General features: G+C 33.9%; 1 protein-coding gene across 3 annotated transcripts in view; it reads right to left on the bottom strand.

The window, feature by feature from the left end:
* LOC150093189 (transcriptional coactivator YAP1-like) overlaps positions 1-26245 on the bottom strand; it is a 241776-nt gene that overhangs the window by 25198 nt on the left and 190333 nt on the right. For 2 of the 3 annotated variants that reach the window (XM_090413261.1, XM_090413262.1), the window contains exon 6: positions 15286-15315. The exons of the other annotated variant lie outside the window; for it this stretch is intronic. In XM_090413261.1, coding sequence (XP_090269387.1) covers positions 15286-15315 — 30 coding nt within the window. The remainder of the gene's footprint in view (positions 1-15285; positions 15316-26245) is intronic. 3 annotated transcript variants of the gene reach the window in all.

Raw genomic sequence — 26245 nt, 5'->3', positions numbered from 1 at the left:
CAGAACATATTAAAAAAATGAAAGCATTAGAAAGCAACTTGATATTATCATTTCAGAATGTGTGAGCAAAGCAAATTTCAAGTGATGTCCCACCTAAACAGAATGAGAAAGGAAAGGTAAACAAAACAGGTGTTCAATGGAAAAATACCCAAAGGAAGATCAAAAGCTAGATGGACAGATGCAATTAGCTGTGCTGAAATATAAGATTTGGCAATAATGCCATTATCTTGCACACCTACAACAGGAATCTGATAGTGATGCTACTATCTTAAATAATAGCTAAAATAACTGTTTTGACAAATTTGTTATGAAAATCAAGAGTGATAAAAAGGTGACAAAACTACGAATACATATACAAAGAGAGAGAGAGAGAGAGAAATTAGTCAAAAACCTTAAAGTTAGCAGTAAACAAGACCGTGTTGAAACCAATTATAACAAATGGATCTAAGAGTTGGATTAAAATTAAACAAACAATATATCAAAAATTGGAAGAAACAGATATTAAGTTTTCAATTTTATTTCTAAGCCATAAAGTATGAACTGTGCTCCCCTTAATAAACAAATAAATAAATAAATAAATAGAGAGAGAGAGTGAAAATTACCCAAATTAGCAGCATATAAGGTAAGACTGAAACCAATTTTAACCTATAGATATAAAAGTTAGGTTGGAAATAGCAGCAGATTAAAAATAGGAGACAAACAGATATTAGAGTTCTGATTTTATTTCTAAGCCATAAAATGTGAACCATGTTCCTTCCTCTTAAGCAGAAATTAGAGCTACATTAATTCTGTGCTTCATTCTAATGACTCTTGCCTAATTCATCCAAAAAAAGATTGTTTATTTCTAAGTTCAATCCTCTGTGTGTGTGTGTGTTTTTCATTCATCATATAACACTAGAGTCTCACTGATTTAGATCACCAATAAATGATGGCATCACTAAGCATTAAAAAACATTTGTTTCAACAGCATAGTTGGTTCAGAATAATGGCCAACATTTTGTAACTTAACTGGCCAGTTTACCTGTTTTGTAGATGCAACGCTTCAGCTTCTATGGAGGAAAAACTTTGATACTAACTCATCATCAGTTGAAAAGCCTACATAAAAGTTTCATGTGGTTGATGGGATTTGTAACTAAAAACTATGCTACTAACTCATCTTCAGTTGAAAAGCCTAGATAAAAGTTCTATGCAATTGATGGGATTTGAACTTAGTCTTTACAAATGGATGACTTTTCTCTTTCAGAATTATTTTTTTAAAATTCTGTAAATATTAGGCCATAAATCATTCTCACTAGATGCACTGACCATTTATCACTGAACCAAAGAGATTGCTTGTTTCAGTTTCTATATACAACTTTTTAAAAATACAGAAATCAAATATAATATATCAACAAAAAAAGCTTTTGTGAATAAAGACGACTTCAGTACAAACACCTGCTAATTTTATATCACCTAAGTGGTGACACATACAAATATGTTTTTGTCATTCACCCATAGTTTCAGAGAAAAGTCTTTTATTCCTATATTATTTTAATAATATTATTAAAATAAGAATAAATCACTTGTAAACTAAATAAAATGCAAACACTCATATACTACAAAAGATATCATATAGCTTTCTTTTTAATATTAGATAACACTGTTTCAAATAGATGTATATATCTTTAAACTAGTTAATCTGCAGTATACAAACTACAATTTTACACAGCTATGCAGGATTTAAACCACAATAGCTATAATAAATGCTTATTAAACAAGATTTCTTTCTTTGTGAGAAATCCAGATGACCTGATTAGTGATACAAGCAGATCCTTTACATTACATTACAGGAATTTTCCAAGTAACCTTCACAGCTTTTGCAATGTGTTTCCATCAACGCTCCCAGAATCCTCACCTCCTCCACTTCCTGGATCAAAACTTTATATATGCTGGCCAAAGTGAATCACTTTACACTTGGAAACAATGAATGGACATCCCCATTCATCCAACTTATTCAAATTCTATAACATCACCTGCAAACTACTGAATATCTAATCTCAAACTTGAACTATATCATCAATATATAAATTAAACAACAGCAGCAGAGTTTGTTCTAGTATGAACAAGCACAATCTTCATGTACAACTTGCCAGCTTCTTTCAGCCAACTATCTTTGTATCTAGGGTATCGACTGATTAGCCATTCCCATCATAATTTCAGCAAGTTTGTCATGTACTATTCTACTGAATATCTGCAAAAATGTTTTAAAAAATCATTGTACAAGTATTTCTTCTATTCGATACAGCTGCCATCCTATGATAAAATATAGTAATAAACTAGAATAATGAAACAAGACCTTAGCAAACCCATGTTTCCTCTTAGAGAGATTCCTGTTTTCATCAATCTATCTTGTATCTTTATATAAATCAAGTGGATATTAAATCCAGCATTATTTCAAAGCAAAATACAGAAACTATAAAAGTTTCATATGAAATCTTACCCGAAAGCTTACAGGAATACACTTGTTGGCATTTACTTCTTGATGAACAAAGTCATGGACACAGTTAACTCTTTTGCAAATTCCATTAATATCCATGGTGATAGCCCATGAAGCCTTTTGGCTCCTTATTTTAGTAAATATCTTGTATCCTATTTCTAACCAGTCTCTCCAACACCTTTGCCATCAACGACTTGAATGTTCCTTTATGCAGTTACACCATTTTTCTTTCTTGTCTCTCAGTTGTTGAGGGACTGTTTCCTGTAGCCAGCTTCTTGGTGAACAACAAAGTCATGGACACGGTTAACTCTTTTGCAAATTCCCTTAATATCCATGGTGATAGCCCATCAAATCTAATACCTTTCATATCCAATAAAGGTAACATAAAATTCCAAATACTTCAGATTCATAAATTACCACGCTCTACTCTTTCTTCCATTGTATCCGGCATTAATCCCAATCCTTCAAATGAAATAACCACTACAATCCTTACTGAAACACTTCTGCTATACCCTCCATAGATGCCCTCTCCAATGCACCAGCTTTAGAAACTAAAGTTACTATTCCATACTCATCTCTTTCTTCTATTATACAACTACAGAATTCTGCTTTGCTGCCTCAATCAATCTCCTTCCTGGACCGCACCATGAAACTGATGAGCACTTTCCTCTTAACTCCTGTATAATTTCATAATCCATCCATTTCATTCCCAATGTATTTATTCTTCTAATGCCAGGGATATAGTCTGGGGTTATAATCATTTAACTGATCTCAAATCCAGTCCCACATACTGCTGATTCCCTCTCTCTTTTAACTAATTATAAGATGGAAAGTTACCAATCTGTTACTTGTGTTTGTCATAGTCTCTTGCTCTGTCATGCTATATTTCTCTTTACTTTAGTTAAAAAGTTTGGGCATGCCTAGCCACCTTCCATGTCAAACCACATGATCATTCTCATCAACAGATGACACCATGCCGATTTCCATTATAATCCTTCTACCTCTTCTGCTTACAGGCACCTTCTTTATTCAGTTGCACTGACTTGGGAGCATTGTATTCCTATATATACTGGTTATGAACATATGGACTCTCCATGGGATGTCTGTTGACTTCTTTCAAAGCAGTGTATGTGTGTACAAACACACACACACAATTTAAATGATATTTCTAACCATGAAAGACAGATAACCTAGGGATACATTAGTATCACTGGCAGGCAAAGATCAGATAATCCAAAAAACTGTGCTCTGTAAACCAAACATATGTGCCCTTGACCATTTTGTTTGAGTCTCGGGTCTGGGTTAGTCCTGATGGGGTGGAAAGAGGGAGAAATAGTTCCACTGCATAAAGGAGGTTCCAAGACTGCTGTTGTAAATTACCGACCGATCAGCATATCAGGAATCGTTGTCAAGGTCTTGGAGAAAATAGTCAAGAGGAAAATACAGGATTGGATAGATGAAAATGGGATACTGTATGGAGGACAGCATGGTTTTGTGAAGGGTAGATCATGCCTCAGTAACTTGCTCATGTTTTATAACACAGTGACGGCTGAACTGGATAAGGATAATGGGTATACAGCTACTGGACCTTGCTAAGGCCTTTGACAGGATACCACTTGAAATTCTAATCAGTAAACGGCAGCATATGGGGATGGATATAGGGTTGGTGAGATGGATAGGAGGGTGGTTGATGGAGAGATATCAGAGAGTGGTTTATTCAGGAGTATAATCCAAAAGATGGCCTGTGACTAGTAGTTTGCCGCAGGGTTCTGTTCTTGAACCACTACTGTTCAATTTGTTCATTAACAATATAGGAAAGGATCTGAGAGGAAGTGTTCATTTGTTTGCTGATGATGCAAAGTTGGGTAGAGCAATAGTGAGTGCACAGGATGTCAAAATTTTGCAGAATGATTTGGATAGTTTGGAGGACTGGGCTAAGGAGAATGGGCGTCAATTTAATGTGGCAAAGTGTAAGGTTATGCATTTTGGGGTGAAAAGATTAGCAGCAGTATATCACATTGGTGGAACCGTACTCCAGGAGATTGACGAGGCCAGGGGAGTGTTGGTGGATAGGGAGTTGAAGTTTGGGGGGAGGGGGGGGGCACATCGCAAAAGTGGCTAAATCAGCTCATCAAATCACTTGGTTGCTGAAAAATACTTTAACAAGCAGAGACAAATAGGTTATTGTTCCTCTGTATCGAACCTTGATAAGACCCCATCTAGACTACTGTGCCTAGATATGGGCATCAGGGTTTCTTCTTGATGGGGAAGAGGTGGAGAGGGTCCAGAGACAAGTGACCAAGATGATAGCAGGTCTATGGAATGAACCTTATGAGAACAGTTGAAGATTTGTGGGTTGCAGAAATTGGTTGATAGGCAGAAAAGGGGTGATATGATTGAAACATTCAAATTACTGAAGGGTTTCTATAAGATTAATTCAGAAGATATTTTTGAGAATAGGACTGGTAGTGGGAGGACTTGGGGCCATTCATGGAAGCTGGGCAAGAGTGTGGTTAGCAAGGGTGTTAGAGCTAGGTTTTTTTTTTTAACTTGGAGAGTGGTGAATGAATGGAATAAGCTGTCAGAGTCTGTTGTGGGTGCCATGAATGTGAATGAGTTCAAGGCGAGGTATGATAGATACTGTGTGAATGTCGAATAGTTGTTCTTGACATGATGTTAGGCCTCCCTCAATGAGTCTATTGACTCCTTGAAGTTGCCCATAATAATAATATTTTACAAAGCACACATCAACAAAGTAGTGGTCTCATGCTAAAGGATGAAAATCACCTACCACTTAAAAACATTTACAACATCCATGTCATAGCATGATTCAAATATTCATAGTTTGTAGATCAGAAAATCTGAGCCAACTAAAGAGGTAATATTGCTCTACCTTATGGAAGGTGTAACTCCCCGAACAATTTCAACCTGTATTGAGGTGAACAGTTTAAAAACCTAGAATCTCATAGAATCACATGAATGATCTGAAAAGATCACTCATCACACTAATTTTATTACTCCAAGATAGTGTACTTTTTTTTTTTTTTTTTTTTTTTTTTTTTATGTTTGGCCCATACATGAGAGGTTTAGCTGATCAACCTATACTACTTTAGTAAGTGTATGGAAAAAATTTGGGAAAGGAGGAACTGTTCACATTAGATTTGGAGGCCTGTGCATTGTATTCCTTGGAAAACACATGGGGGAGGGGGGGGAACTGTTCTAGTGTGCAGCGGCAGGAATGAAGGAAGAGAAACTTGCTCTGTGAGTATGGAGTTGGACTGTGGAGGGTGGCAGCTGCACGTTTCAATGAATATGGTAGAGAGATAGAGAACTACCGTATATTTTCGCATAAATGCGAGCTAGAAATTTTGTTTGAAAACTAGCCCTAAAATGCCATGTCCACGTATAATGCGATCTGTTAATCTTGTTCCCTAACATTATAAATAAAACAATAAGAATTAACGAAAGAAATATTTATTTTAAAACAAAATGCCAAAATCCTTTAAATTCTTCTTCATCTTTTGAGTCAACAAACATTTCATTTATAAATCATCTGTAAGCAATGTGTCATCAGTGTAGTAGTTGTCATCGTCAAAAGTCAAGACTGCCTTTTTGCTTACGCCAAAGTCTAATATTACTCTCTGGTACAACAAATTCTCTCATAGCAACACTGTTATTATGTTCTTCTGCAAACTGCACGACATGCAATTTAAATTCTGCTTCAAAAGATGAACGTTTACTTTGGCTCATTTTCAGGCTAGGTTTGTTTAATGAATAATATTTAAAATGAACTGTGGTTAAACCGAAATAATTGTGCTAATATCCTGCCAAGGGGGTGGGATATTAGCACTACTTACATTACTGGCTTTATGCGCAGATACGATGCGCGCTCAGTCGCCGAATGGGAGTGGGTCAAGTAGATTTGGTTGCATAGGCATTAGGTACTTTATATTGTGTGTGCAAGTCTAATAAGATGTTATATTTTTTAAGATCTGCATATAATGTGAACCCCTAACTTTAGACGATAAATTTTTTGCATTATACGCGATAATATACCGTAGTGTGTGTGTGTAACTAGTTCACATGCAAATATTTGGCAGGTTAATCATAAAAACTCTACTGGGAAAAAAATAATAATAAAATAAAAAAAATATATATATATATTCTTTCAGTAGTTTGATATATACAGTGCTTTTTTTCATAAAATGATAGGTGCTGGCAGGAAAAGTTGAATAAAATGATACCACATCCATATGTCACATGTCATTATTAATAAAGGTACCAGTATGCCATACCATCCCCAAAAATACTGTGTGTGTGTGTGTAATTTAAAAATTATATACTTTTTAATATGAATCCCACTTAATGATAAATAAGTATTCTAAGGTCAGATAATCCAGGAACCCTGTGCTAGAGAACAAATCAGTTACTGGCCTGGATGGCTGAGTGAATAGTGTTTGTGCTATTCAACCAATATACCATAGGTTTGAATTCAACTATGGGCATGGATTGTTTGTGAAAGTCTTTAAGTGGTAGATGAATTTTGCAACCCAGTGTACATCCTCTATCATTGATTATTAGAGACCAGAAGTGGCTTAACAAAGTTTCGTGTTTGGTCTCTAGAGTAGGGAGAGGGGACTGCATTATCTAATTCTTAACCATTCACAGTACTAATATAGGTTTACAACCTTTCATGGATGGAATTCACATAAAAAGCATGGTACTTTTTGAAGTCACTTCAGTAAGCAATGCAAATAATCAAACACTTAAAAGCACACACAAATTTCACCACAGTGTAATTCTAATCCAAGGCCTGCAGGCTAGAAAGCAAAGACACTATCCACCTGGTCAGCAATAATGAGCAAACCTTTGCTAAAAGTCTTAGGTAGTCCACAATACTGAAAATATTTCTTAGGATGTGTATGAGAAAGAAAAATATAACTTCTTAAGTATAATATATAACTAAACCAGTGGAAAACTTAATAGAATCATCTGAAATTCAGATTTATATAAGTTAATGCACCATTCTGTGACTTATAGAAGAAATGTGGTGGGAGATGAATTTCATTGCCCATTGTGAGGCTACCACCCTGCTTATTGGAGGCCTGAAGTGGCTTGAAAAGTTCTGCTTGGTCTTAAAAGGAGGGGTTTCTTGACTATGTAAAAAATAAATGAAAACTACAAACCCATAAAATTGCTAAAAATAGGGGGAAAAAAAATCTTCAACCACTCATGGCACAAAATGTACTGTAGGTTTGCGAATAACTTTTCGTGGGAAGGAGTAACATAAAAAAAAGAAAAACAAGTGATTTCAAAGTACCATAAAGGAGCTACTAACTACTGTTGAGTTAGCTCCATTATCTCCATAGTTCTAGCTTCCCAATGATGAGACCTCAATAAAGATCAAAACACTGGGGTAAGCTGGCCTGGTTGGCCGAGTGGTTACCTTATCCATTCTCCAACCAACAGATCACGGATTCAAATCCTGCTGTGGGCATGGATGTTTGTGATTATCTTTAGGTTGGAGATGAACTTCATTGCCTGACACCACTGCACTACTTACTGGAGGCCAGAAGTGGCTTGAAAAAATTACATTTTTTATAATCTGGAAACTCTGCTCAAGAGCAGGGTTTTCAGATTATATAAAAAAATAAATACAATATATATATATATATATATATATATATATATTGTATTTATTTTTGATGCAATCTGTAAATTGACTACTCCAATCTTTTATGATTGTAATCATAAAAGATTGGAGTAGTCAATTACTATAATGGCATATCAAATTGTGCAATCAAAGGATCATCATAAGTTTCAGCCCCCTCAAAGAAGGGAAGAAAAAAAAAAAAAAAAAAAAAAAGAGAATTTTTTGAATGGCAACATGAATTGTTGTTGTTACCATTGTTAATGAGTTTTATAACTTTTCTTTGTATTTGAACTAATACAATATCTCTTGCTAATGAAATTTCATCAATTATCTACAGTATACCAGTCCACCATTTAAGTGTTGGTTTTAAATCTAAAATATGTTCGTTCATTTGAAGGTCAGATAACTGATAGATCACTATATATTAACAAACACCTGCATGGTTCACTGCTAGCATCCTCAGGATAAAGCTATATAGCAAAAACTAGAAAGCACAAGTGAAAAAATATTGAGACTCACTGAAAATAATAGGTTGCATGAGTTTTGAGCAAGAATACAGGTATGACCATTCAGAGCTAACAGCAATTAATATGCATAACCATCTATCACATATGCAGTTCACTGTTTTGAACAGTTTATAAATTTTTCACACAGTTTAGATCAGCTGTGCAGTAGGACTGGATGATGGATTTCCAAACAACACTCGAAACATTTCCTTGAATTCTCTGGTTTCTTTTCAAGTAACCATGCACGTGCTATATTTTACTAGATTCCTTGAAGCAATAAGTCAGAGTCATTGTTAAATTATTGTTCACTAAAATTATGAACCAGTCCATTTTATAACTATCTGTGAAGATGTACAGTAAGCACTAACATATTTCTTCAATTCACTACAGCATCCAAAAAGGTGTCCACCGTCCTAGATTTGTAACTTCTTCCAGCTTGTGAGCTTTGCTTTATGTACAATATAATTGTGTGTGCTTTTATATATGTTTGTTAATTGTGTATGTGTTTTCAAGCCAACCTATCTGATTTGTAGGGTGGAAAAACATACATTTAAGGAGAAAAAAAAATCTGCCACTTCTGTATGATACTGAATAATTAAGAGTAAAATGGTTTCAGTTTTTTTTTTTTTTTTTAATCTTATCTCAAAATATGTTTAAATAAATGAAAAAAGAATATCCTGGTCTCATAATCTGGTGTGACAAAATTATTTTTAAAAAAAAGTATGTTATTATTGAAACAATCAACTATTACTCTTGTGAGAAATTTAAAACATGCACGCCCACACATTTATATATAAAAGAGAAAGAGCGAGAGAAAGCACATGGGAAAAAAGTTAAAAATATAATGCAGGTTGTATAATATTATATGTCAAAACCACTCAGCCAAATGAATGGATATTCAAGTAAAAAAATGTCTCCTGTGAATCAACAACTTTCCCACTGGTCATCAGTGGACAATGATCTAAATACCAGTCATATCAAATGTTTTCTCCTTTTCCTTTCCCTTCTCATCCATCCCTTAGGATGGAGTTGAGTTCATAATGAGGGGGTTTCCAACGTATTAATGCATCCAGCTTGTCACTCCTATGCTGCATCTCCCTAAGGGCAAGTATTTTATGACTGTATTCCATGCGTGCATGGGACTGGTTTGCCTGTTCTGAGGGACAAAAAAAACTCTAGTTTCTGGGTGAAAAACCCTCTACCTCATCCTTGATGTAAGGTTCCTTACATCAAGGATGGGAATCGATTCCAGATCTTTCTGACCAAAGGGCTTCGTCTATACTGACTGAGCTATGGAGGCTCTCTGTTTTCTCCTTAAAAGAAATATTATTCTATCTCTTTTCTGTATAATTTAATAGTAACTGAGTGGCTTCTTTTTTTGTTAGGTAAGTGACAGTTAATATTTGATGAAGGCAAAACAAGAAATATATTGCAGATGATTTTATATGTCAGAACAGTCTACAGGAAATAAGAAAACCAGTAACCATTATTCAGAAAATAAAATGAAATGGAAAAGAGAATAAAATATAATTCCAATAGATTTTCTGTAAATAGAAAATCTACTGGAATTGTGGATTTTAATACGATTGGTATTATGAATCAACAATAAAGCTAATTATTAGAATTCAGCTTGTGAAAATCAAAAAACCAGTTTCTTTGATTCATATTTGTGAAAGAAATTTCACTCCTGTCCTGTGTAACAAATATATCTTACAATGGGAAATGAAATCAGTAACTGAAACCTCATAGCATATGAATCTCCAACATCCAGAAGTAAACTAGTCTCAAGAAAAGCATTTCAGAATGAATCATACAGAATGAATTGCTTTCGATAGCTGATGTTGAACGTGTATAATGGTAGAGAATTTTTTCAGCTCACAGCACAGAATGGAACTTATCTTGTGGAATGTAACTCAGTGGCGAACTCAGGAGGGAGAGCACTCAAGATTTAATCTTGGGGAGGGTTGAGCATTCAATATTTAATCTTTGGGGGGGGGAGTCGATTTGAGAATACACACTGCACATTGCATACGGCCTATGACTGAGCATCTGCAGTGATCGCCAATACATGATAACCATGATCTCCTCTGTCCTGGCTCGGGCAAACGAAGTGGTGCTTGGTCCGCCCAAGCACTCCTTCATTCACCTTTTGCGTTCACAGCTGCTGTGATTCCCGAGAGCTACAGGGTATTCCCACCTTATGTAACTGCTAATTCATAAGTAGTATAGAAATAGAAGACATGACACAACATAAATAAAAAAAAATGAATTTTAATTAGTAAAAAATTTTTGGAAAATTTTCTAGCGTTTTTTTCCCCTTTTTCTTTGATTACCATGTAACAGAAGAATGAAACTGTTTTTGATGCTAATAATTCAGGCATGGATTACTATGCACATAACACTGGTGTCCAAAACCAATGGACGAACCCTATTTCTAAAAATTACAATCCCAAATTCAGATGAATCAGCTTGCGGCAATTTGCATAACTGGTAATTTCAAGTAGAAGGCAGGTACACATTCAAATTTTCAAATCACATGAAAAGGAGGACACGGGGTAGCTCACCAGGATAAAAGGCAAAAGGCTGCATTAAGCGAATTGTGTTTGAAGGAAGCTCTTTTCATGAAAGAATAAAGTTGCAAACGTGGATGTCTTGTAATGTCTCAAAGACATTACAAGACATCCATTACAAGAAACATTACAAATCATCATTACTAGATGATTTCATGCAAAAAAGAATCATTGAAAGCTTGAAGAAGACCACAGAATTACTGATGTTGCCAGAGAGTTTAAAATCTCACAATAGCATTTGTATTCAGGTTCTGGGGTGTTTCAAACCAATGGAATGTATTCCAGATGTTTGCTAAGATGTCGCCCTTGCTATACCATGGAGCATGAAAGATAGATTTTTATTATAACAGTAAAAGGTAACTGACGCACCATGGCAGGTCAGCTCCATATAAGCACAGGTATGTGAATATCTCCACAAACTGTGGCATGATGCCTGCGACAAGTAGACCAATACATCCAAAGGTCTGTAGGTCTGAGATTATCACAGCTGATCAGATGAGAATCGTTTTAGTCCTCCAAAAGATTCCAATTTTCCTCTGATTGTAGATGACACTTGATGTAGCATGAAAGCGGTACTCTTATCATCAAAAGCATGTTCTTGAAAGGGATAGACATGGCAGTATTGGTGTCATGGTGTAGGGAGGAATTATGCTTAATGGGTGCACCTAGCTACAAGTACTGGAAAAAGGAACTATATGACTGGTGAAAGATATTGCAACAAACTTCTTCAATGTCATGTTCTATTGTTCTGTATTGCTGAAGGCAAAGAATTCATTTTTATGGATCATAATGCCACACCACATTTTACACGAGCAGTGGAGATACTTCTAGATATTAATCAAATCGAGTGGCAAGCAAGCTCCCCAGATCTTTATCCCATAGAACATGTTTGGAACGCAATAGGGAGATGCACTGCTGCTTGAAATTCCCCTCCAGAAATCAAACTGGCCCCCTGCTCCCTGTTCTGAAGGAGCAAGGGGCCAGTTTGCCTCAACAACTCCTGAATCACTTAATGCTAAGCCTGGTATGACATTGTGAGAGCTGCATCACAGCTCAAAGTGAACATATTCTATACTAAAATGTCTCTTTCCATAGTTTTCTGTAAGCACTGTACATTAATTCCTTAACTATGTCCATAGGAAATTTGTAACTTTTGTCAAAAATATATAGCAATTTAATTTGTACAAAATTTATAGCACATTTTTTGTGTGATATAATTTATTAGTATGCTGGCAATAAATTTATGCCTACAATTGGCAGTAGTCATGAAATTTTTTTCATATTCAGGTAAAAATGTAGTTCGTCCTTAGCTTTTTTGACACCAGTGTATGTATGTATTTTTCACAGTTACAATAGCTAATCTCATTAATTGGTGTATTCTGTTTAAACTCATCATCAGACACTATAAAAGATCAGACACTATAAAAGAAGCCATTTATTAGCATATTCAACATTCTAAATGGTGCACAATCTAAAAATATTTTCAAATACTTCATTAAGTCCATTGTCTAAAACATGCATATTTTGTTAATAACCATTTTCAGCCACATTATATTAAGTTTTGTTTAGAATGTCTTTGACTTAGTAATACATTTAACTTGTCTAATAATCAGTGTTATATACATGAAGTTTGAAATATTAAAATTACACAGCTATATGTTTGCTCAAGTCTCTAAATTAACAGTAATTAATTATCAGCGGTAAAAAGATGTGGTTCTATATGTCTTGTGGTAAAAATTCAGCTCCAAATTGTAACAAAAGATTATGTTAAATTTTTTTTTGTCCAAAATATAGATTTATTATTGTTATAACATACAGGTACCTCCATGGAGTCTACAGACTCATTTTATATAAAGTAAGCATAAAACAATATTTGGTCATATTATTGCAATTTACTTGCAATAATATGACCAAATTCAACTTCATTTGTAAGAAAAAGTTGACAGTGATATTGAGCTTATTCTTTTGGCATTAGTTGCTGTTTTAATATTTAATAAAGGCCATATTATCTGCCGGTGTCCGTGCGGTTAACCTAGTGGCTTTGTGCTTCGCAACCATATGCCTGAGGAAGGAGTGTCCTAGGTTCGATTCCGGTCAACATGAGGAGCTTAAGGATCTTCCTCAGCCATAGCCAAGTTAGCCAGTCTTGGGCGTGGACAGCAGGGTTTTTTCTGCCAGTTTATCTGGGGTTTTTCATCCCGTAAACAGGCAAACCAGCCCATGGACACACACAAATTACAGTCAGTAATACTGACCCAGCCATAGGTCTGATTCGTCAGCTATGCCGGTTCTGGAGCCCAGATAAAATTTGGGGGGACTGAGATGGTGCCGTACATTCCCATAAAAGGGAACTCACGGCCAGCCACTCTATCATCATATGATAATTAATTCATTTATCTGCCAGTAAGCCTTAGCTGTTGCAGTTTCATGGTTACGGAAGAAAATATGTAGTTCCTGATCAAATAATAATTCAACTACACTGGTGGTTTTGTGAACTAATATGGGCCACTACTAGAAACTGAGACTTTCAGAAGTAAAAAAAGAAAATGATTCAAATAAATGAAAGTACTGTAATGAGCTGAAGGAAGTGAATAAAAAAAACTGACGTGTAAAATTAGTAATTACTTTTGTTATAAATATTTTTTTACCAAAAAGAAAAAAAAAAGAAAATTTGTTTAAATAACTGATATCTCTGTGAAATAAGATTACAACAAGATTAACTTGTCTTAACATATATTTCAGCTAAAAGTACAGAAGAAATTATAAATAAGGTTTATGGACTAATGTGCACTAAAATGAATGAATACATTAAATCCTGGTGGAAAATATTACACGAATATTAATCCTTGAAGTATTGCCAGATAGTACTTTTAGACAGCACACCTTCAGAATGTTGCACAGAATGATAATTTCATTTGCATTTACCAATGTTTATTAAATGAACTAAAAGTTTAGCAATTTTTTTGGGAGAAAAAATTTACAATATATACTCATTACATAAACTGGTTGCACTAATGTTAGTATTTTGCTAGTTAAATGAAATGCTTATGCAATCAAGGGTTACAGAATATTCAAACTATTGCACTGTTTGCTTCATCTAGATGCATAACACATTTTAAGACATTGGGTTAATTGATATAAATCAGCAATTACTTTCTAATGACAAGGACAACAAGAATATCAGCATATATAAAATTCGGTATAATAAACACTAAAGGACAGTACCAATTTATAGCTAAATTTATTTTCAGAAAGAAAGAGGTAATGATATAGTAACTTTTAAAAAAAAAAAAAAATCCTAAATATACCACAATGTCCAACTTTATGCCAATCTTGAGTTTTCAGGTTCTATGTTGCTCTTATGAAAAGTTCCAATCAAAAACTTCTAGATACACTTTTTTAGGTAAAAATAATTTAAGTAAAATTATTTATTACTGTGCTGGCTTCAAGAATTCTGAGATACTTTTCTTGTGTTAGTAAAATAGCTGTTAAGTGTAAAAATTGATTTGAACAATATGTAACTGCAAAGATTTCCATTATAATACATAACTTTGTCTATTTATCCATTCACTGTTGTTTGAATATCATGTCATCTACTGTCAATATTATATAAAAAAATTTTTATAGTAATTTGTGTTTGCCAATTATCAATCTTTATCAAGTTGAATTTTTCATCCATGAAGGCATTCAAGAAATACTTTAAAGAAATACATTTTTAATATCTTTCAAAGATGCCTTTATGAAAAGTAATGTACTGATGCACATTAAGTGCAAAATTACAAGACTTCATAAACATAAAAGCATAATATCCAGTCCCATTTTTGGAAAAGTTGAGTTTGCTTTTAACACAAAGGCCACTTACAGAAAAGATCTGATCCTGAAATTCAAGATGAACATATATTTGGAACATTATGGTATTTTAATCTTAATCACTAACATGAAATATATGAAAGCAGAGGAAGAGGAAAAAATTAGTGGGGAAAAAAACAAACAAACAAACAAAACACCAGTTTGCAAAATGCCAAAACTCTAAAAGCCACAGGATTAGTATCATGTAAGACAGAAATTCATGACACTCACATTAAGCATGGGGTTTCCAAAGCAGGTGTTCTGCAAAGCACAAGAGAGACAAGTTAAACTATGTCATCCACAAATATATAACCAATAAATTATTTCATTTGCCAATCACTAAAACATGATAATTTCACAGTAAAACTATAAAGTTATATGAATGGTGATTACTAGCATTTGTAATTTATATTTAAAATGTGTTTTGAAACCATTTAGTCTTTAATTTTTAAATTTAATATTGCACAGTATTAAAAATTATGAAAGCAGACTTGGAAATAATAAGTTACCTTAAAAATCAATACGTGCTGCACCAAAAGCAGCAAGCACACACACTGATTGTACTCTTATGAGTTGAACAATATATACTAAATATGGTGGTATCCACATCTGTTCATTATACAATGAAACACATGCCTAGCATATGCACATCATGTCATCTCCAAAAATTCATTGTAGCAAAATAGTAACAAAGACATATTGTTTCATCAATGTACCATAATTGAAGTCCTGGTGAATGAGAACAATTTGGCTTCAAACATCTATGGGCAACCTTGTCTTGTGCACAGGAATGCCTACTTTGCTTCCAAAACTAAGAAATAGAGCATGGCATGGTAAGGTATTGCATCTGCCCCAAAAGAGTAAACTATAACTGTAGTTTGCTACTTTCAGATACCAGAAACCGTAACATGCACTTTATGAAAAGTGTATTCCTCCAACATGACCCTCACACCATTAGGTATGTGACATTGGAGGCAATAAAAAGAAGAACAGTGGGAATTGTTCACCCCCCCTCTCCCACAATAACAGGCTTCCCCCTCATGCCATTAGTTGTTTGGATTCTTGAGATGAGGGGCCAGCCATTTGCTCATTACTTTTGATATTGCCCTCATATTTTGACATTTGGCATTCTTTACAAATATAAAGTCTTCAGGATATAATTCTATAATTACTTCTTAAGAAGTAGATGTAAAATGCATTTCCAAATAAAGAAGTATATTAAATGATTTAATATACAGCTCCTTGTAAATACATATTACAATAATATTTATTCAAATTTTACTATTCCATTGCTAGCTCTTCTTTTTCATATTTCTTTACATAATTTTAGTTAAGTAATACAGCCGAAGAGTATTTAGAAATTGTTGTTTGTATGTGGCAATAATTATCACATTTGCATAAGGGTCTAGTAAGAGTTTTCAGTCTATTATGTCTATTGATGTTATGTCGATGTCTTTTAAATTTCCATTCAGGTTCCTGATTGATGTCCAGTATCCACATAAAATAACTACAACCAAAAGTCCTCAAAGCATACATATACTTTTCTGTATGTACTACATTTTGATTACCTTCATAAACTAAAACTGGGGGAGGGGGGAATAATAATAATAGTAATTATTCATTAATCAAGTTTGTCAAATGAAATTTCATAATTTTTGATGACTGGATTTGAAATGATTACTAATCACTGGTAATTATTTATTCAATATACAAATATTGATCAATATAGTTTGTTATTAAATACAACCAGTAGATGTATTTGCTTTATTCTCTATCACTATGCAGAATCATTTATTGTTGGAGATTCTGCTGATCATAATGTCCATAATAACTACAAAAGTGCATATGACAAATCTGAAAATCTGATTTCTAACAATAATCACAAGGTTTAATGCCTTTGTATGAAAGCTGTTCCAAAAACATTGACAATATTTAACATCACATCCAGTAATATTCTTATATAAAGCTATGTATGGCTGACAGAATTTGACTAAATGTGATAAAAAATAGAAAACATAAGCAGAAGAAAATACAATAAAAATTATAAATGGCAAAATGATTTATGTAATTTGTTATTGTAAATACAGAATTTTTGATAATGTATCACAACAGCTATTAATGTAACTGAATGGTTTAACCTCCCTACCGGCCAATGTGGATGAAATAGTGACACCAAATTGCACTTCTTATTCATGTTATTCAATGGGTTTTAGAGCTTCATATTCAGATTTAGCTCGATGTCAATAGATGTTGTGGCCGGTTGGGAGGTTAAAAGAACAGAATAACAATTTAAAAATGAAAAAAGCATATATTACAAATATGAGATGAGCTTTATCTGTAAACCAAGATGTAAACCAAGCTTGAGGCAATAATTCTTATTTACATTAGGGGTGATGAATCAGGACTCCATGATTTTCTTCATACAATATTTTTAATTTAAAAAAACTAGCTTTTGTGTAGTACTTTAGTCTTTTTCCAAAGGGCTCCATATCTGAAAGATATGGAATGTATGGACTATAAAGCCTTTTTCACCCAATTTATGTAATGCAATGTAACTGAACATTACATATATGTTCAATTACATTACATAAATGTAATTCTGGTGTTCTCCTAAACACATAACAGATATTACCAGTCTGCCCACAATATGAATGATCACAAGAGTAGGGAATCCAGTACACTCATGGATCAGATAGCAGAAAAGATGAGTAATCAGAAAGCATAAAACTTGAGCAAGATGGAAAGAAACTTTAATGTTTATATTACACAGAAGCTTCTCAACAGTCACATAGACAGACACAGACAATATACATATGCTATGTTAACAGATGTATATTGGCTAAGCCTTTTTTTAAATTTTATTTATTATTATTTTTAATATATATTCAATTTTATATAAGCTAAATCTACTGATCCTCTTTAGGTGAGTTAAGTTTTTATGTAAATTCCACATGAAAGGTCGCAAATTTATGTGTATTGGCATAGCCTTTTTTATTTTATTTATTATTTATTTTTTAATATATATTCATTTTGTACAAGCTAAATTTACTAATCTATTTGAGTGAGTTAATGGTTTTTACGAGTCCTATCCATAAAAGGTTCAAGCATATAACATATTAGTACCATGGGCGGGCTAAGGATTGGATAATCCAGAAACCCTGTTATAGAAACTAAAATATGAAACGAATTTTTTTCAAGCAACTTCACACCTCCAGTAAGCAGAAGTTCACATTAGGTGATGAAATTCATCTAACACCTAAAGACATTTACAAATATTTATGCCATAGTGGGATTCAAACACAGCCTGTTGGATGGTGAGCAAAAATGCTTCCTTTCAGCCATTTAGAACAGCAATTCTTTTTAGCTGATGATTCTCAGTTTTTCTTTTGCATTACTAATAATAAGTAGAAATAAATTTACACCCTGATTCTTTCTTGAATATATAAGAACTTCACAGATTAACTAATAATTTAATTTATTAATACACTCTCTGAATGTTTCAACTATACCTCAACATGTGTTAAGGTATTTTTTAGAAAAACTATTTTAATGTTGTATGCAAACAATTAAAGGGTTACTGAAAATGATTTGGGTGATAAGAAGTGGGTTTATTTCTGAGACAGTTACAAATACAAACACGAAATAATAATAATAAAAACAAATGAAACATACTTGCCAAATTTTATCAGAAAATTCTCAATTTTATGAGTTATGTTACAAATGCCAAAGCCAGAACAACATTTCAACATGCAAAAGGTAAAATGTTTCTTCCAGTTGCATTATGGAGACACTAAAGTTAAAGATCTTTAAACATAAATTATCTGAGAACAATAAGGTTTTGAAAATGGAAAAAAGGAGTGAAGAGTACTGTCACCAGCAAACTATGAACAGGAGTGGATGATAGAGAGAGAAAAGTTCACTGATACACACTGCTTGGAAAGAAGAAATGGACATCCCCATGGGCAAGGGTGCATTGTATCATGTAATGAGTCACGTGTTTGTAAGCAGTATAATTGGAGTTGGAGGAATACGATGCTCCCAAGTCAATGCAACTGCATCCTGGTGAAATGGCTGCAAGAAGGGAACTGAAGGAGTTCGAAAAAGGCATGAGTCAATGTTCTCTAATTTCTAAATAGACTAAAGAGCAAATGACAATGTTGACAGGTCACAGTGCATCATACATAAGAAAAATTCCATTATAGCTTAAACATTTACAGGGTAAGTAACTAAATCACATAATGAACATATGCAGATAAAACTTGGTGAGGTTCTGTTTTCCTTACTTTTTGTTTCATGTTTACACACACACACACACACACACACACACACACACACACACACACACACACACACACACACACACACAGTAATCTAATGTTTATCAGACCACATTGAGAAAGCAATTTGCCATTCTGATAACTGAAGGGTCAGGTAATTGAAGCATGATTACATGGTACTTTACCAGAAGTCGATTAGCATGCAAGAGTTGGTTAAATGAAGGGTCATTGTTTTGAAGGTTGGATAAATGGTAGATTACTGTGTGCACGTGTGAGTATGTGTGAATGCCACCTATGAAAGGATGATAGCCCAAAAATCCATTCTTAATACCCAAATTATTTATAATACCTGACATATTCAACAGATGTTATTAACTAGATACTACTCGGTAGAATAAAGTTTATTTTTTCATTTCCATCTTAGCTTTATTGCTATTACTAACTAAGAAAATTATTATTATTACTTTATGTATTTATTTATTTAATTTATTTTTGAACTGATTAAATAAAGGTTTTTAACAATCTCCTTATATGCAAATATTCTGACTTTAAAAAAGTAATAACTATGAAAAAAAAGTATTCCGTTTTGCAGTAAGGTAGAATTGGAATCGTACAGAAATTTTAAATGCTTCTTTTAAACACAAATATACGAACTACTGCTACGTAAAACTGTCATGTTTCCAGATCAGGATAATTTACAGGAGGGACAAAAGTTTAAAGATTATGAGTGAGAGAAGAAGTGTGTGACCTTGGGAAGAGATGTGATGGCAGACAAATAACTAACATTCTGTATTGAAAAGGGCACTAAAGTAGGTAAAAAGAATGCAACTAGGTTGTTCTTGTACAAAGCATAGTGTATCAAATATTTTGGATGTACAAAAATGTTGGAGAGGATTTAGAATCAAATAATTGACATGGTATTAAGACTGTGGAATGTTGAGTATGAGAACAGCCTGAAGAATTGTGATTTGCAGAGCTTGGCAGATGGAAAAAGGAAAGGAGATATGACAGACTTTAAAAAAAAAGTAACAAGAAGTACGATATTTTTTAGAGATAACGCGCATGCACCAACCAGCGGTAGAGTTAGGAAGTGCAGACAGAGGACGGAGGAATTCTTTAAAAGTACGTGCATTTCTAGTAATCGTTCTCTTGTAACTAGTTGCATTGTTATTAGATCTGAATTACCCATGAAAGACAGAAGTACATCTCAGAGAAAATCCTACACAGCGCAGTTCAAGCTTGAAGTGGTAGAAGCAGCAAAGGGGAAAAAAAAGGAATCGTGAAGCTGGTAGACTGTTCAGTGTTGGAGAAAGTAGTTCGTGAAAGGCTGAAACAGCCCTGAAATGTTTACATATGAGGAAACGTGCTATGAGGTTTAGAAGGTGCTTGTGGCCAACCATAGAAAAAAAATGTTTGATTGTGTTGTTAGTGAAAGAGCTAAAGGTATGAGAATATCTGCTGTCCGCGTGTTGCAGGAATCGAAAAGAATTGCGCAAAATGATAATATAAAGGATTTCAAGGCCTACCCATCTTGGATTTTTGGATTTATGAAGAGAAACAATTTAAGTGTGTGCTCCTCCACTAGTATTCGACAAAATTTGCGACTGGGAAGCGAAAGTAGCTAAATTTCGTTTATTTCTGAGAGAAAACTTGTATGGAGTTCATGCTTGTCACTTTGGGAATATGGATGAGGTTCCTGTAAGTTTTGACATGCCTAGTTCCAGAAATGTGAATCTGAAGGGAGCAAAAGAGGTTTCAGTTGTTACAACAGGGCACGAAAGGTCTAACTTTACTGTGATTCTCTGCATAACTGCAGATGGTTTCAAACCACCACCGATGGTGGTTTTCAAAAGAAAGACTGTTCCAAAAGGTTGCGATTCCAAAGATATTATTATTACTGCTAATTCCAGATGGTTTAACAAAAAAAACTCCAACCCCTTGATCTTGGAGTAAATAAACCATTCAAAGACAATTTGTGGGCTAAGTGGGAAGACTGGATGACAAATGGCATCCATGAATATAACAAAACAGGGTAGATGAAAAGAACGTCATATAAAGATATAGTTACGTGGATTGTAGAAAGTTGGGCTGCTGTAAGTGAAAACTGTGTTAAAAATGGTTTCATTAAAGCACAAGGGAATGCAGTGCTGTCCGGTGACAATGATTATGAAGCTGAAGAAATATCAAACGAAATTTTTAACACAATTGATTCTTTCAATATTGAGCCTGAAGAAGAATTTTTTGGATTTGAATAGTGTAATGTTCAATAAATATTAAGTAATACTTCTACCTTAGTTTTGTTATTACATTTGATTTACCTCTCATACCTTTCAAACGTATACCATGCATGTTCATTTTTAACGAATTTAGACTTTTTTGTATAGATAACGTGCGCATTATCTATCGAAAAATATAGTACATTCTTTGCAAGGAGGATGGAAGAGCAGAATGCACCAATATTGAAAAAATTCAAGGTGTGGTATGACAGGTATTGTTACACATGACATGGATGTCCCTCATCCCATGATGATAATTTGATGATTATTATATCTAAGGCATCCACAGAGTCAGAGTCCATGGATGCCTTAGATATAATAATTGTTAAACAACCAAGTAGTTTAAGCTGGGTTGGTTGATTGAGGTGGAGTGGGTGAGAGAGAGAGACAGCAAGCTAAATATTCTTTTGTAAATTATGTTGGCTACTGCTTCTTATGATTCATGCATTCACTTTTATTTTTTAATATTTCTCTTACACGAGAGGCAGAAGGGCCTACAGCAAATAAATGCTGTATGTAAGCAGGGGTTAGGAGCAGTAATCTGTAGTCTTTTGAAAATGCTTCATGGGCATGGGGGGGGGGGAGTTCTACAGAAGTGAGGTAGATAGAACAAAAGATGGTTGGGAGCAGCAGGTTTGGTGAGTATGCAGCTCCACCATAAAGGGATGTTGAGCAGCTGTAGATCTGGAAGAAATGGGGGAGGGGGACAATGGATGCCAGTTCTGCTGAACAGTGGTCATGGAAATATCTGTAGAACAGACACAATGCAAAAACTGATCTTCTATGGGAAAGTGGCTGAAGAGAGAGTTTGTAAGAGATGTGTCATCAGTCAACTGAAATACCCTTTTTGAACAGCATCAAAAATTTTTAGGGAGGTTTTAGGTGCACCACTCCAAACATGAGAGGAGTATTCCAAGGTTGGCTGGTTTGGGATTCATACAAAGTAAGTAACTTTCAGCAGCGAAGTACTGTCTTGAGTCGAAAAGGGTGCCAAGTTTTTAGGAAACTGATGATGCTATAAAAGTGATAAGATTGTGCCAGGTAAGATTTGGAGTAAGAGTCAGTCTGATAAGAAAAATTTGGTCTTGACTGTTGAGCTGAGCATTATCAAAAGTAAGCAAAAGATATAGTCTTTTTTTTGCAAGAAAAAAAGCAACATTGTGTTTTGGTAGCATTGAAGTTAACTAGGTTGATTTTACCTCAATCAAGTCAAGGATACTGTGGAGATCAGTGTTCAGGACACTTATTACTGATGATCTCAAAGTTTGAAATATTTGAACACTACAAGACTTGTCATATGAGTAGGATGAGTGGAGAGAACTATCATCAGCAAAACTATGAATAGGGTTTAAAGTTCCAACGAGAGCTGATCTGAGAGAAAACTGGCAATCCAATTAAACAAGGATGAAGACATCCCATATGATGGTAATATGATAAGAAGCCTTCAATGCCAGATCTTATCAAAAGCCTTGGAGATGTCAAGTGCTACAGCATAGGTTTATCCAAATCTGGAATGAGTACAGAGGAGGGTGATGTAGGTCAAGAGAGCTCCTGTAGATCTAGATTGGAAAAATCCATACTGGTGGTCACCAATTAGATAGCACTTCTCCAAATGTTGAAGAAGTTTACTGTTGATAACTTTCTCCATTACTCTGGACAAAACTGAGGTGAGAGCAATAGGTCGATAGCTTGATGGTATATAAGCTTACTTCCATGCTGTAGGATAGATGCCAGTAGAGATAAATCTGGAATTCTACTTATTGTGCTCAAGAGATGTACTCCTAAACTCTTAAGCACAATAAGTTGGATTTCATGAGGACTGGTTGCCTTTTGTGGTATCCATGTTTTTTCAAGATTATTCCGCTGTCTTTAAGTGAAGATACAATGCTGTCATTAGAGTGAGAAAGAGGAGGTAGTACAGATGGACAAAAGTTGCACCCAACAGCTTTGGGACCAAAATGAACAACTGCCAGAACACAAGTGGTGAGTTTTCTAGATTTATCCTTGTTGAAATTAAATGTTGTATTTAAAAAAGTGTGCATGTATGTGTGTGTGTGTGTGTTTTAATTTCAAAAGATGACAGCAATTTTTCTGCTGCTAAGAAATAAGTCTGTCCTCTTTTCACAAAATTGTAACCTTATTCTTGGCACATGATATATTTTATGAACAAGCCCAAACAAGAATGTAGAGAAGAAATATATAATCAAAATTGGATGTAACAAATACTACCTGTAATGAGAAGTTCATTGTTACAAGTATTTTATACATGGTCAATGTAAAAGTTTTTTTCACAAAAAGAATGCTAAAATTTTGTGAAAAACTTTTAGATTGACAATGTGAAAGTTTTATGTTCCCAATGAATACATGGTATGCACTTAGAAATACAGAAATGTTAAGCCATTTTTCTTTGCATTTTTGCTCCTCAGTTTGAGGGATGTCCCAATGTGATTGTGAATTTGGAAAAACTGTATGAAAAACTTTGACTGCTCATTTCTCAAAAGAGATAGTTCCACAGAAAAGGGACAGAATTCCTTAGCATCTTAGAATTCCTGACAGCACAGCCTTGGTTTTTATTATTATGGAGCTATATAAACCATAAAGTGTGTATACATCAAAAATGATTTTACTACAAGAATTAAAAGACAAAATTATAGCTGCTACAACTAGTCACTAGTTAAAGACTACAGATTGGCTGTATGCTGAACCAAAAATAAAGCTCACATACCAAACTTGATCATCCTAAATAACTTTAAACTCCGAATTGTCATTTCTTAGTGCTATATCTTAACTTTTAATAATATCTGTGTTTAAACCAACAATTTAAAGCAATATTTTTTCACAAAATTATGGCATTATTTTTGTTCAATTCATTATTTTTCTAAAATGAGTTGTGAAAACACCATTTCAGAGCTGCAATTCACATACACTTCTGCCTATGCAATACAGTCACTACTTAAAAATTAGCATAAGTCAATTTTCCAAACTAAATAAAATTACTTTTAGCATACATAACAAATCTGATGTATTTTTGAATAAGATGAGTTCCTATTTGAATCGGATGTATTTGACAAGCAACATGGCACTATTGCTGCCTGCCCACTAACAATACAATTAGTGATTTATGTTTCATTTGGATTCTGATATCACTAAACAGTATTCAGAAAGTGCATCAAAACATTTCTTAAAACTTCCTTGAACTGTAACCAGCTGCATGGCAGTGAATGAAGGTGGCAGGAACAGCGTTCCTCCCACCTTCATAACTGTGCTCAAGTACACAGTTCCTAACAACTATTTCAGTTCGAACTAGAAATTTTTCAATAAAATTTCTAGTTCGAAAAGCTTAATGTCCATTATTGGGTTTTAGGAAATGAAATTTTCATATTATAGTCTTCACAATGTTGCTATAATTTAAAAATAACTTTCTGAATTAATTTTCATTTCCCTGCATTACCTTGCTCATTTGCAATCGTAATTAACTGAAATTCTGAGTCAGCTTAATGTCCATATCAACTTTTTTTTTTCAGTAATATGAATCATCTGTCCATTTATCTATGTTAGATAGAAATGGGAATATGATAGAACTTTGTTTTATTCCTTGATTAGCAGTTATTTCTTTGAAATCTTCTGAATTGAAATTTAAAACGATTTGTGCCCTTGATGAAGACCAGAGGTCAGCAACCTGTGGCTTTCTGAGAAATTTCTGCAGCTCTTCAGAGACTAGTTCATTTTTTTAATGGAAAGAATTGAAGATAATCTATTTTTTATTTTTAATAAAAAAATTTATTTCAAAGTATGCATATAATCAATTAAATCAGAAATATAACCAGACGATTCTTTTTCAAAAATTTTATTTAATATTAATAAAATGTAATCAAAAATGTAAATGCAACATCAATGCTTTTATTCTCCCATTTTAGGAGTAGCAGCTCTGCAATTATTGCAGATGGTAGGCATTTTTTTTAATAAAAAAAAATGTTTTCTTTCGAAACCAATAAATAACTGTCGCATGTCATTATATTCAACACCACATTACTTCTACTCTTCAAATATACTTTTCACATGGAAGATTCCTGACTGCCAGCTTGGAACTGTGCATTATGTATCAAGTTACGTGTCCCAGCATATGCTCTACATGGACCATGCTCTATTTGTGATTTCATAATTTTTGCCTTTTAAAAGAGTAAATTTCCCTGGCACTTGATTATGAAGCTAATTTTTACAGCATTCTCACATTCAATCTGAAGCTGCTGCAAAATTTTGAAAGTCCTAAAATCCTCAAACTTCACAGTCTATTTCAATTATATTAGGCACTGTAATTCTCTCATCCATGTCCTGCCTTTATTCTAGTGTTCCAATAGCTATCAGACATCTACCAACCTTTTATTATTATGAACAAAACAATAACATAAGAACTCCTATACTTCTAACATTTCAATTTTATTCGGATATTTTTTTCAAAGATTGTGCAAATGCTTAAATCATTAATGGGGCATACTGTACCACGGAACTATCTGGGTTCGTATATAATTTAGATTAATTTTGCATTAATTGCTGTCTATATCATAAAGCACTGGCTGTACATACATACACACACACACACACACACACACACACACACACACACACACACACACACAC

This window comes from Typopeltis vanoorti, chromosome 24, assembly GCF_054136105.1.
Source record: "Typopeltis vanoorti isolate ZY-2024b chromosome 24, IOZ_Tvanoo_1.0, whole genome shotgun sequence".
NCBI lineage: Eukaryota > Metazoa > Arthropoda > Arachnida > Uropygi > Thelyphonidae > Typopeltis > Typopeltis vanoorti.
Note: the sequence above shows the minus strand (reverse complement) of the source record. Positions and strands in the feature narration are given on the sequence as shown.